This window comes from Schistosoma haematobium, chromosome ZW (assembly GCF_000699445.3).
Source record: "Schistosoma haematobium chromosome ZW, whole genome shotgun sequence".
NCBI classification, from domain to species: domain Eukaryota; kingdom Metazoa; phylum Platyhelminthes; class Trematoda; order Strigeidida; family Schistosomatidae; genus Schistosoma; species Schistosoma haematobium.
The window spans coordinates 21,292,286-21,305,700 of NC_067195.1; the positions used below are offsets into that span (position 1 = coordinate 21,292,286).

Here is a 13,415-nt window from a genome sequence, read left to right on the forward strand (position 1 = left end):
TATTATTCATCATATGTTTTACACATAATGAGAGTCGAATCTTGTCTTACAATTGTTTCGTGCTTATACTTGTTTGAACAAAAGTAGCATAGTCATTCAAGCCAACTAGCTACGTTGTTTCTGATGCACTAGGATAATTGAGGCTTAATCGACATCTGTCAAATAATACTAATTACATTTCAGGAAATACATATCCTCCATTACATTTGTCGATGGGACTATATTAAAGAGGTCGCAAAGTTATAACTATTTGATCATTGTTACTCAAACTGTTCCTCTCATCTAGGTAATCGATTGACTGGTGATCTCAGGTTAGTTTTCGAATTTTATATCAATATGGTATTTATAGTTACTGTTCCTAGAATTTTAAAAGTGTATACTGATTTCTGAATTTCCCTATTCATTTATTTAGATCGTTGAGATGACAGCCTATTTGATGTGAACTGAGTGAGTGTAATGCAATAAAACATCGACAAATTTTCTAATCAGTTTCACATGATTCAACCACATCATACTGAACATCATGATAACCAGAAACTTCCTTACAAATCGTTTCAATCAAATGATTGTCAAGTTTCAAAGTCAATAGAAAGTAGTAATAATGAGCAGGTGACGTATGTAAGTATTGATCAAACGAGCAAAAAGTCGTCTGGAAGATCATGGGCAAGAAGTAAACGCATTTCAGTAAGTGAGAGTCCATCTCTATTGAATGATTAGTCCAAGTTTTATTTGTGAGGAGTATCTGAAATTCTTGAACATTAAAGATAGTGTTTAAATGCCTTTACATAGGTGATGATAGGCAAGGTTTAAATTCGGTTGAGAATTTCAATTTTTCAGAATACTTAGTTATTTTCTAAATAAAAATTATCGATTGTTTTCGTTGATTTGATAAAACAAGTCAATTGATCCAACATTAAATCTACATGTGTAACATATGTCGAGATACAACAATAATAACAGAATTTTTAATAAAAACCACAACTGATAATCGTTGAATAAATGGCAGTTATTGGAAGCGGGTGACATGGCTAAAAATCATTCACAGTGGCAAAGATACATTCTCTCCTTGCGCACTTCTGAAGAGTCCCACAAAAGGACGAAACGGCCGTCCAGTGCTTCCAGGTTTCCAACGGTGGTCTAACATCAATCGGTTCATGGTCTCAATCAAAAGCCTAATAATCTCCACAACCCCTATACTGATGATTTCTTTTATTGTTTAACATTGGATCGCCATGATGACAGTTTAATTTGAAGATGGGTTACATTACAGACCGACTATTCAAAGCCTTAAATAATCAACAGAATTTGTTAGTTCGTTTCATAAACAACTTTTCTATAACTTTATTTGAAACATTCTTAGAATTTTTAACATAATTAACTTAAGTAAATGTGGTATATTACATTACATTAAGCGTAATTTAAAACTGTCATGGGAGTAACAATATTTTTTCTCTCCATGATTTCATTTATCCGTTATATTTTTCACGGAAGTTTAGTAACTAAGTTATATTCTAGAATAGTATGATTACTTATATAGTGTTGTATTTGGGTTTAATTTTTGAATGGTTAGTTTTAGATAATTTATGTTTTTCAACAGGAAGTATAATTCATCCATATTCATATTACATTATAAGTATTCATATTTGTCATGTGTGAACATTTTTCTATAGCTTTGTCCTCAAAACCCTATCTTTTTACCATTTTTAAAAATGCTAATCAGTGATTTTTGTGCTAAAATGACTATAGTAATCAGCGTCATGCTATAGAGATAAAAATTGGTATGTAATGTTTTGTTTTTTGAAGGAAAGTAACATTATACACAGGTTAGATGGTAGCTTTTCTGATGAATTCACTCAAACTGAGGAAACACTTAAAATCAGAGAATATTAGATAATGTTTTCGTCCTAGTTCGGGACTTCTCAACAGTACATACTCACGAGCCAATGTTGAATGGAGCTCTGAGACTTTAAAGTCACGCTGTGAACCGGAAATCAGTGGTCCATAATTCGAATTTGTCATTTCATGATTAAGTACGATTCTCATTCAGTGTGATTAGTAAGTTGTATTCTTACTCTCTACTTGCTCGACAGTACAGTAATGTCATCACTTTTGTTGTACAGCTCTGAAACTCGGTATTTTGAATATGTACTATATTAAAAATCTGTCTATGCTGTGTGACCCATGAGTTCAGTATATCCACTCGGTTTCTTTTTCGCAGTCATGTTAACGTAAAAACTGTTTAATAACTAGTACAGTTATGTACACTGATACTTAATCGCACTTATTGTATAAGACATATCACTGGAACCTGGTAGGTGCAGCTATGTTCATATTTTTGACCAATCAGTTGTAACTCGAGTTCTTATAACACTAAGCTATAGTCTCAGTTTTATGCACGCAACTTAATCGCATGTTGAGTAGTTTGCGAATTACGTTCTGTTCTGGGGAGTCGAGTAACATTATTTCACTCTTGAAATTAGGCATACATTTACTGTCTCCCCTTACTACTTAGTACTAGTCATAATAGAGGAGAGCACGTGTAGTGTTAATATTGTGTTTCAAAAGTTTATGCATTCGATAAAGTGAATCGTCAATTCTTTTTTCATTCATTGTTATAATATTTTATTATGATTTATTTGACAATTGTTCTAGTAACAAATTTAAGTGAATGATGAAATTATTTTCAATTTAGTAATTAAATAGCTTTTATCAGCCAACTTATTGAGGCGTCGTGAGTCATCAGTTTTGTTTAATCGTTGGTTTACAGGTTTGTTTCTTTCTCTAATTTCCTAATTTTATGAAGTTAGTATATCTATATCTAACCGTCTTACACGAATATATACTTGGTAACTAAGTTTCATATTTGAAGGCAGTAATCCGTTGATGTCTGCGGGGAAATTTCTAAGGAAAAAATATTGGTCAGTCTTTTCATATGATTCTGGTTAGGTGTCGCAAAATAATCGTACTCTACATTTGAAGATCTTAAGTGATACGACCGACCGTAGCTGCTACCTTGACGCGGTGGTCGGGCTTGGCTGTCGTGATGACCCAACCGAGCTATATTGGCTGGAACATATGTTCCTGTAGGTTCTACCATGCAAGGCAGGTCGATTGGAGAACGGTAAGACTAAAAGCAGCAACTCAAGGTCTGAGGGCGAAGTCGTACTGCTGACTGTGGAGGGGTGTGACAGCAGTAAGGTGTTTCCCTCGGACAACCAGCATCTGCAGCGATGCTGCCTTCTCACAAGAAAGGAAGGGGTTAGAAAAAGTCGACCCTAGAAATGTCACACCTCACCTTACCTCACGGATTTCCGTCTCCGGCGGCAAGGCCCTTTGAAGAACGGAGCTAACGCGTCAAAAACCTCCCACAAAAAGTCTGTACGCGACCGGCCTCAAGTAGTTGTCCCTTGGGCTCCGCGGTCACGCTCCCAGGTCGTTAAGGCCAACATTAGTCCAACTCCCTTTTCAGATTCCTCAAGAAATACCCTTCCATGGTGTGGGCATCCGTGAAGTGACACCAGCCCTCATACCCGTAATAGCACACGAGACCAAGTTGGTCACATTCAAATCCTTCCTACACCTCCTAATACCTCTCTTATCTCCCCGACTAACCCTTCTCACGTCCCTTTATCACCTCGCACCGCTAGGGCAAACAATTCGAGTACGCGGAACGTTATTCCTGGTCTCCTGAAACCACGCTCTAAACTTCATATTGGAGCTTATAACGTCCGGACACTGTGCCAAATAGGACAACAGGCTTCCTTAGCTAGGACTTTAGAATCTCGCGCCGTCGATGTGTGCTGCGTTTCCGAAACGCGCATACAGGGTCCGAGTAGCGTAATTCATTTGATATCACCATGTCAAAATAAAGAACCAACTCGATTCACACTTCGTGTATCTGGAAGCCCAAGTGCTGCTTCTCGTGGACTGGACGGCGTAGGTATAGCATTGAGTCCTAGGGCAGAACTAGCTCTTTTAGACTGGATCCCAGTAGACAGTCGTTTGTGCGCTGTCCGACTAAACGGAGCAGTAAGGACTCGGAAAGATAGGGACACTCGTCGTTGCCTCTTCGTCGTCTCTGCCTATTCTCCCACTGGCTGCAGCTCAGATGTTTGTTTGTGTGTCAGTTACACGCTTTTTTTTCAATAGCTCATAATTGCGTAATAATTTGTTTACCCATCTTGTTTTACGTTTTCTATTCCTGTTTGTATATATGCCGGTTGCAGTGCATAATAAACAATGAAGGAGGATGGAAGACAGAGGAAAGCATGACATACATACGACATACAAAAATAGATTACATTGACGTCGTTTTAATCCAATTTGTTGTGTTTCTCTGATTTTATTTTTTATTTTCTACTGTCTCCGCCTATTAAGTAGAACTTATCTAGACTGTGTTCGGTTTTCCATTTCATCAAGTTTTGTTGTTCCTATTCTCGTGTCATTAAATTTTTGTGAATAGGTAAAAAAAACCCAGACTGTCTAAAAGTACACTTGTGTTGTTCACTTATCGGAAGTCACTAATTGATTTACAGCGTTGATTATTATTATTATTATTATTATTATTATTATTATTATTTGATTGTCACTCACACCTAGCTATTGATCGTTCGGCTGTGATCAACAGCTGGTTATAATTTGCATGGTTCACCGATAATGCTTCTAACCTCATTTTAGCCCCAAGGCGATATTGTCTCTAAGATCACCCAATCTATTTCAGTTAAGCAGATGATGTGTACATAGCACTCGTATGACGTAGGGTTATATAAACTTTTTAGATGGTAATACCGGGAATGTTCGAGATGTATTTATCACATTCTAGATTGTTTTGTATCTAGTTTTTATTCGGTGTTTGGTTTGATGCCAGATAGGTAAGTGGTTCAGAGCGTTTACCACTTCATGTACATTATGAACTTTTTCACCCTTGATTGATATATCATTGACGTAGTCTTGGCGCTGAAACATAAGGATCATTTAACTTTTATCGATCAACACTGCTATTTGGTCAGGTGAATCTGTCATATTACGCATTCAAGAACCAGTGTGCTGCACTGTTTGTGAAACGTGGCTACAGGTATTCGGTTCGAAAATATTGATCGCACTTTCCCGAAACATTATTTGGAGGGAGTGCAGCGATGGTTGATAAATGAGATAAAGCTCTTTCTGATGTGACAGACCTTCATCTGTCGAGTTATCTGTATGTGTATTACAGATATTCCCCCATCATCCATTTAAACGTTTTACGATAGCTAGCTTTGAAGTTGTTTGGAGAAAATTAAGTTTTATGCACTAAGTCATACTATTAGTATATAAAGTGTGTGAACTTTGCTGTAAACTATTTTAAAGGCAATATGTTTTCTGGTTGGAGTCTGTTAGACAAATGAAACCGATTGTCAAAGACTTTGATATCAATAAAGTCGATCATAGAGAGAAAGTGGTTAACCTAACATAGTTCTCAGGTGATTGAACAGTTTTATTAATTTGCTGGAGTTTGAAATTTCTGAAGATATGATTGGAGCATTAAACTATGTAATCGAGGTATTGAAGGTTTGATTCTATCATCAGTTAGTCACAGAATTGAATTAATCAATCCAAAAAAATAGTAGAACCACTTTCATTTATAGCTAAGGTATATTGGCAGTAGTAGCGTGCCACAGATAGGGTTATTCGCTCTCATTTATCACCCTTGATGAATGAGTTTCTGGTGCGTAAATGACTCACATAAGACCACACCTAAACTTTCAGTATTCATTTAATAAGTTGATACTATATAGTTGTTTAATTGACCTTGAATCTATACTAGGCCAGTGGAGCAAATGAGTAGACTCCTGTTCATTAAAGTATTTACTATGCTATTTTTAAAAGGGATTGTTGATGGTATTGTTTTGCTTTTTGTTTTGGGTGGGCAAACAGTGATGACATAGTGGTTAGTCTCATAACCGAAGCGTGTTATTACTACTAATAGTAGTAATGATTTTTAATTGTTCACGTTACCTTGTTAATATTTTTGGCTGAATTTTGATCCGTCTTAATTGGCATAAGTGTTTCGTGTGCCGATTGCTTCAATACATCATTTATGCCCCAAATAGAACGACACGGTTGTGCTTGTTTCCACTGCTAGCCACATTCTAACTATTCTGTAAAAGTACATACAACTCAGTAGATGAAATAATACTAGATCCTAAGTCATTTGTTGGAATGTTATCGCCATAACTTAGAAAGCTCTAGCTCTTTCATATGCGCATAAAACAATATGTTAATCAAGTCTAGTCTTAGAAAATTATAGTGACTGATAAGCTTAACACCGTACTTTTAAAATAAATTCTTTAAATCTCATCTCTGATTAATCATTCTGTTCTTTTGTGTAATTCATATATAAGAAAACCATGTCTTACCGAGCTTTTTTATTTATGTGTGATTATGGGTGTTTATCTGCTTATAATTCATACTAAGCAGGAAGGTTGCTATTCTAAACGTGATTTTATGTTTTATTTTATCAGTTTTGTTTATTGTGAATAGATTCTCGAATCTTGTTTTTTCCAGGCTACGATTTGTGAATAAGAAATTCTAGTCTCTGAATTATTTCTACCAATAATTGCTTTGTATTGATTATTAGCTCATTCATCATTTACATGTTTGTGTATACGACTCCGAGCTCCATATTATATTTTAAGGGTTAGTATTATTGCAAAACTACCCAGACTGAATTTGTTGGTGTAAGACATACATATGGAACCAAGTGGTTGAAAATAGAGTGCTTTAGTAATAGTTCATTGACTTATACTCATTCGTGCGTTGACTTCACGTGTTGTTCATTATTATTTGTCTTCATATTTTTACAAGAATTTTCATACTGTCAGACAGATTAAGAAATTAAATATCTTATCCAACCTCTGGGTTCTCACTCAATAAGGTATACTGTGAAATTCTGTTCAGCATATAAGTTCCATCTAATTTATGAGTTTATGCTTCTATAAGCAAAACTTAATATATGTTCAGTCCTTCACTTGCTTGTTTGATAATTTTTCAGTTGTTACCAATTTTAAACAAAAACTATCTTTAGATGCTCAGATGTTTCAGTGAAGTTTTTACTTTGTTTTATGTTCAAATTTGATGTCGTTGATGAACCACTGAAAACTTTGGAGCACTAGACAATTAATCCATTCTAGTCTGGTATTTCTCATCAGTGCACATCTAAGACCTGATATTGGATTTTCAAGTCTTGTTGCAAACACAATCCATTTAGACCACTGCGTTGAAATCTAATGATCCACATTTTTTGTAACCCCAATCAATTTATGATAGAACACAATGATTGTCCAATGTAGTTAGTTAGTTACAGCTACTTATTAAATTAAAAAGTGCGATAATTTGGTTCCAGTTCTAATGAGTTCAAAGAGTATTTATAATCTTATTGAAGGTTATATTATTATTATTATTATTATTATTATTATTATTATTATCATTATCATTACTTTTTATTATTAATAAATACCCGGATAAAGACGTAACGCTAATTCTACGTGAATAATTTCCCAACTATTGCCTTATTGTAACTTTTATCCATTGTCTCTTGATTTCCATCACAGCTTGGATGTTTTGAATGGCATTCACGCGGACCATTTCGTCAAACTGACATAGGATCGTCTAATCATTTAAATTCTGTCAATCCTACCGGTTCACATCATTGCACTGTACACAATCAAGAAGATTTCACATACACATATCAAGAACCATCGAAAGGAAGGCTTAAATCTGGTGCTGATAGTCTGTTACAACGTCTACGTAAACGTTCTTTTTCGAGGGATAAGCATAAACGTGATAATAAAACACAATATTGTCGATCTTCTTCAGCTCCTCGATCTGTATACTCATACCAAAGCTCTGCAGAATTTGAAATCAACCATATTGATAAGTATTCATTAACACAGATTAATAAATATAATAATTTGTTCGTTCCAAATTTGATTCCACAAATTTCTTTATCAAGAAGTGTTCCTGAATTACAAGACCGTAGTTATGTTGTAAGTTGTTAACACATAACTTTCATTCTGTTCTATCACTAAGCGAATTTAAATTCATACGTAATTTAAATAAGTTCTCATTGAATGTTAAGTACCTTTTTTGCATAATTATATTACTGTTAAAATGAAAAATTGTCAAATAAAAAGTTTCAAGTATTTTTCTGTTTCAAAACCTTAGTCATTAAATCACCATACACCTATATTGTTATTCGATAAGGTTAATCTAGTTGGGTAAGTGTCTAGTGAGTAACAGATTTTAGTACTACTGCTTGGTGTGTCGTACAGGACCGTAGTGATACACTGTTTTATAGAGTTTAATATGAACTTCAGAACATAGTGTTTTGGAATAACGTATATTTGTGTGTGGTCGTAATGCGATAATTGCACAGTTCACAGACTTTAGACTATAGTCCGTGAAGATACTGTTTCAATTTTCGGTTGTTTTCTTTATAAACAGTAACTGAACCTTGAGACTTTATCTAAATCATATTCTCGTTATTATAATATGATTTCACCTCTTTTATTTTTCCGCTTCATTATCATGTTTGGTATGACGCCTTTCTAAATGCTCTATTCCACCAAGTAAACTCCTTATTAAGATAAATAAAATGTTATAATTTCATAACATAATTAATATAGTTCATTGTGCTTATAAACTTCGCGTCACAATGGCAATAATCCTTGTTTTCATCTACATGTTATTGTTATTTATTAAATCGGAAGTGTATAATTCACGTTTTAGGATTTTGAGGACTACCATTATTCAATGTTTTGAGTTTTGATAGTTTAACGTAAATGTGATCACTAAAAATCTAAGTGACTATGGGGAAATCATTAAATAATACATTTCAGTCAATATGTGTCATCTGTATTATATAGGATTAACAGTCTCTTAAGTAAGTAAGCAAAAACAAGCTTATTCAGTTTATGTATCTTACATATATAAAAATTGTATGTGCTTTCATGATTAGTAGTCGCCATTGTTGATTTTCTTAACTTATATCTTACATTTAATGCTGAACGTGCTTCAACGTATCTAAATGTTTTTGAATTATGAATAGTGTTTTTTCCTTTTACTAAAGAATAAATTACATAGTCCTGTACAAATGACTTTTTTAGTCAGAATATATATATATATATATATATAATGTCAAGAGGTTTTATTTTGTACCCTTTATCGAAGTCAACACAAGCAGTATCTAGTTGTAAGACTGCACATTAAGTATGTATTAATCATTTAGGTTGCTAAAAAAATAGTCCACAAGTAATGGATTTACTGGCGTGTGTGTTTCCCGAGTACTTAAATGTTGTTTTTTAGTCAATAGTCAATATTATTGAAATAAATAAACTTTGTTCTTTAGAGAGGTTTGTGTACTTTCTAGTAGGCTGTTGGTTCGTTTTTTTTTAGAAAAAAGAGAAATTAGATGCAGTGATGGTTGAGTAGCTTGAAAATAGCTTTCCACGATCGTGTTTAGTAAGGAAGCTGAGTGAATAGATCATTTTCTTCGTAATTATCAGTTATCATACTTACCAATGGGCTCGAATATTGTCCTGTCCCTCCAACAAGAACAGGTAGTTTTCTTGGGAGACTATTCCACTAGCCTTTCACCTAGAGGCCTAATTCACAAGGCAGTGGTACAGTGTCATGTGATTCAGTTCTCTGATGACTGGTGACCAAAATCAGTTTATACCCTTGATCACCACTAGTTTGGGATCATAGTCTTCCAGATTCCCAAGGTGGATCCTACCTATCTCTCAACCCAGTTTATGCACTGGACCTTCAATTTTCATCCTCTCACTTTTTTAAACAATACCCGGGACTCGAAAAAGCAGTAATTAGAACTTTACCGGTCGGAAATATAAGCGTGGTATGAGAGCATTTTGAGAGAAGGAGTGGACTTTTCCACACCTAACTGTACTTGGCCATTTATAGGCCAACCGTAATTATGATCATATATTCGTATTATATACAATATATATAATAACTCTACATACTGTGCAATTTTCAAATCGTTGATGGAAATTCTACAACCAGTCAGAAACCAGGTTTGCAAATTTAGTACTTCAGGCTCCTTTGATCTTGTGAATTTAATAACCAACGTCAATGTATCAGGAAAAAATCATTAGGTTGATTCGTGGTCAACCTGGAGAACATTATCCTTCAAACAACAATTGATGTTATTTTTCTAAGAGATATATGGATGATACCTTTCTTATCTGTGACGAAAATATTGACCTTGATAAAATGTTACAACAGGTAAATAATTGCCACTACTCAATTACATTCACAATCGAATCGAAAGTGAATTCATTCTTTCACTGACTAATTTTGGCAGAAAATTACTTAACATGATAAATTATTGAGAAGGATTGTCTTACGTTGAGACTGTGATCAGTTTGCACTGAATCAGTGGTAATCTTCATGATGGAATGACTTAATTTGACCAATTCACATACAACCGTTCTCCATTTTCGACTGATTAAAACTAATCTTATTCACATTATTATCATTATTATTTCAATATCACTGCTAATCTTCTGAACACATGATTAATTCGGTCGCCCCTCACCCCACTTTATTATTTCTTACTGAACTCATTTGACTTTATACACTATACAGTCTTACATTAAACATTTTATCTGACTTGTAGTTACATTATTATTTCTGTTACTTTAATTTACCCATATTTATTATTATTTTTATTACTATTTTTATTAATCTCACTATTCTATTTAACGCATGAGGTCGTTCAAGTTAACGCTTCATTTTAGTCATTTCGACATTAACAGTTTTGTTTTATTTTACAACAAACAGTCTTAAATCCATATGCCATGATTTTAAACAATGTAGTTGTCTTAAACCTGGCCACTTTTTAGATTAATGATTAGAATATATAACATTAGAATCTGAAGAGAATCCGTTGAAACGAACATTCTTCATTCATGTATCAGTATTTCAAACTTGACATAATCCCTCAAAAACATGAAAAAAATTACAATTCGATTGGTATAGGGATATTTTTTTACTAGATTTAGTGAGTTGCAGTATAATGTAACTCAGTGACCATGCACAAGATTATGCACTGGACTTTGCGTTATACTTTTCGGGTGAGAGCTAGGATGAATACCGATTGAGCAATGCTACAGGAGTTTAAACATTCGACTTCCAATCATTCCACTACATAGTCAAACGTAACCTCCTCTAATTTGGTTTAGGTAATCGGCTAACATTATCAGAAGTGTAACGTAAAATCAAGAACGTAAACCTGTACTTGGTCAGTGAGTTACACATTCTAAGAAATTTCGTATCACTGACGGACTGCCTAAAACATTACAGATGAAAGCTTTTACGGACTGGCAAATTAATCATTCGAATTCGATTGGTTTAACCAATAACCTAACACACCACACTTGTTTAAGCAGAATTGATATCATTGCTTGTCTACGTTTAGTTTAACAAGTAGAATGAAATGGAAATCTTTGGATTATTAAGAAAGGAGAAATTCACATGTCGAGTGATTGAGGTGACGAAAAACTAGTTTATTAGTTAGTGCATTCAACTTCCAGTTACTGTTTTTCAAGTGATTGTTTACCAACCTTAATTTTTACACTTGAAGTGCTGCTCAAAGTCACCAATAAATAGACTTGTATTTTATTACTGAGTTCCGTTGAGGCTAAGGAAATTAGTGTCACTACCCATTATTATTAATATTATGATTCTATTATAATTTTGAATACTTGCCATTTTCCTTTCTCTGTAAAATTAAAAAGCCATCAGGTTATTTGGACAATGGTATGTCATATCAATGTAATGTAATTCCATCCGAATTGTATCCCGAATCATCATCCTATTTAACATCATGTTCTTCAATGAAATCATCTTTTCCTATTAACAATGATAAGATAAATGCTATTGCTACTACTACTGGTAATATTAACAATAATCTAATGGAATTATCGAACATTGACAATTCATCATATACTCTTCCAATAAAAGATAAAACTCCAATTAATCATGAATTATATCTTCAATCAAATTATCAAGCATCTGTCAATGCTAATATATTACATGGTAATTTTGCTAATTCGTGTACAACATCGTCAACACCTGCCATTATGACAGATTCATCTTGTTTGGAGTCTAACTCTGAATGTGTGGATATTCCAAATGAAATGAAATATTCCGACTCATTTGTGTTATTGGACAAGAGACAGCAGTATCAACCTTTGTATAATCCTTTCACCTCTTCTATATATTCAGAAGTTTGTTCCAAATGCTGTTTTACATATTATAATAATAATGATAGTAATAATAATAATCAGAGTACTGTGACTTCCAATAGTCCAAGTCTACTCGTCAATTCCTTTAGTTCTTGTGAAATGAAGCATTCACCAGGACGCAAATCTAATAACTGTAAGTTCTATAATTACCTTTTTATTAAAAGAAGCGTTTTTTTCACTAAAAAATTATTGGTCATATCGTCAAAATAAAAATTGGTTAAGTTTTTGTTATTTCATCTTCAATTAAGATTCCTTATGCTGATTAGATATATTTTTATTAGACCTGAGTTTTTTAATCCCATTCGATTTATTTAACCCGACTTGGGGTCTACGAGTATATCTTTTCCATGAAAACAGTTTTTGCAGACTTGACCAAGTTGGTAATGAGATAGAATATAGTTGAAAATCTTAACTGTTAAATGTGGATCACAAAGCCTGAAGTTGTTGAGTTCGATCTTGTGTAAGGTGAAGAATACTTATTAATAGACTGAAGATATTTATCTTTAAATCAACACTATAAACTATTGTATATATAGAGATTTTGTTCATATGTAGACTGAGGGTATTCATGATAATATGCATACTAATACATAACATAGTTGTATGAACAACTTTGCGAGGAATTTGAGATTTACGTTTATGAAAGTTTTCCTTAAAAATTACACTCAGTGGACGAAGTTTACTGATCTATGAAGAACAAAACGAAGGTGAAAAAAGCTGTTTGGCTGAAATTTAATTTAGAGTAATTAAGTTAGCATTATCAGTTAATTAAGAAGTCTTGGATTTGTTGTGTTGTGCATCAATGTGGTATCCAGTGCTACCTAAATATAGATAACATTCAGTCTGTATTCTATTATAGGAGACACATTAGCTAATATTTTCAGTCACCGGAAACGTTATATCTTCTGTTAAATTTTATATTATTTTATCCGTATTTTTATATGAAATGTAACTACGTTGATATATTAGATAACTGTTTAATTTCTTCCAAATATATTAAATTTGGACTTAAGCTCCATTCATATAAGATAGGGAGCCATCTAGTTGCAGAGAAATACTATTAAATCAATATTAGCCAATGTTTTTATTCCAGATGGACAGTTGAATAGT

General features: G+C 33.5%; 1 protein-coding gene across 1 annotated transcript in view; it reads left to right on the top strand.

Annotated features, from left to right (window-relative positions):
* The window catches only part of WC2_5 (blue light receptor), a 62,717-nt gene that overhangs the window by 3,810 nt on the left and 45,492 nt on the right, over nt 1-13,415 (top strand). The window contains exons 2-4 of the mRNA XM_012941123.3: nt 413-684; nt 7,590-8,024; nt 11,796-12,438. Of these exons, the coding sequence (XP_012796577.2) occupies nt 496-684; nt 7,590-8,024; nt 11,796-12,438 (1,267 nt within the window). The 5' untranslated portion in view covers nt 413-495. The remainder of the gene's footprint in view (nt 1-412; nt 685-7,589; nt 8,025-11,795; nt 12,439-13,415) is intronic.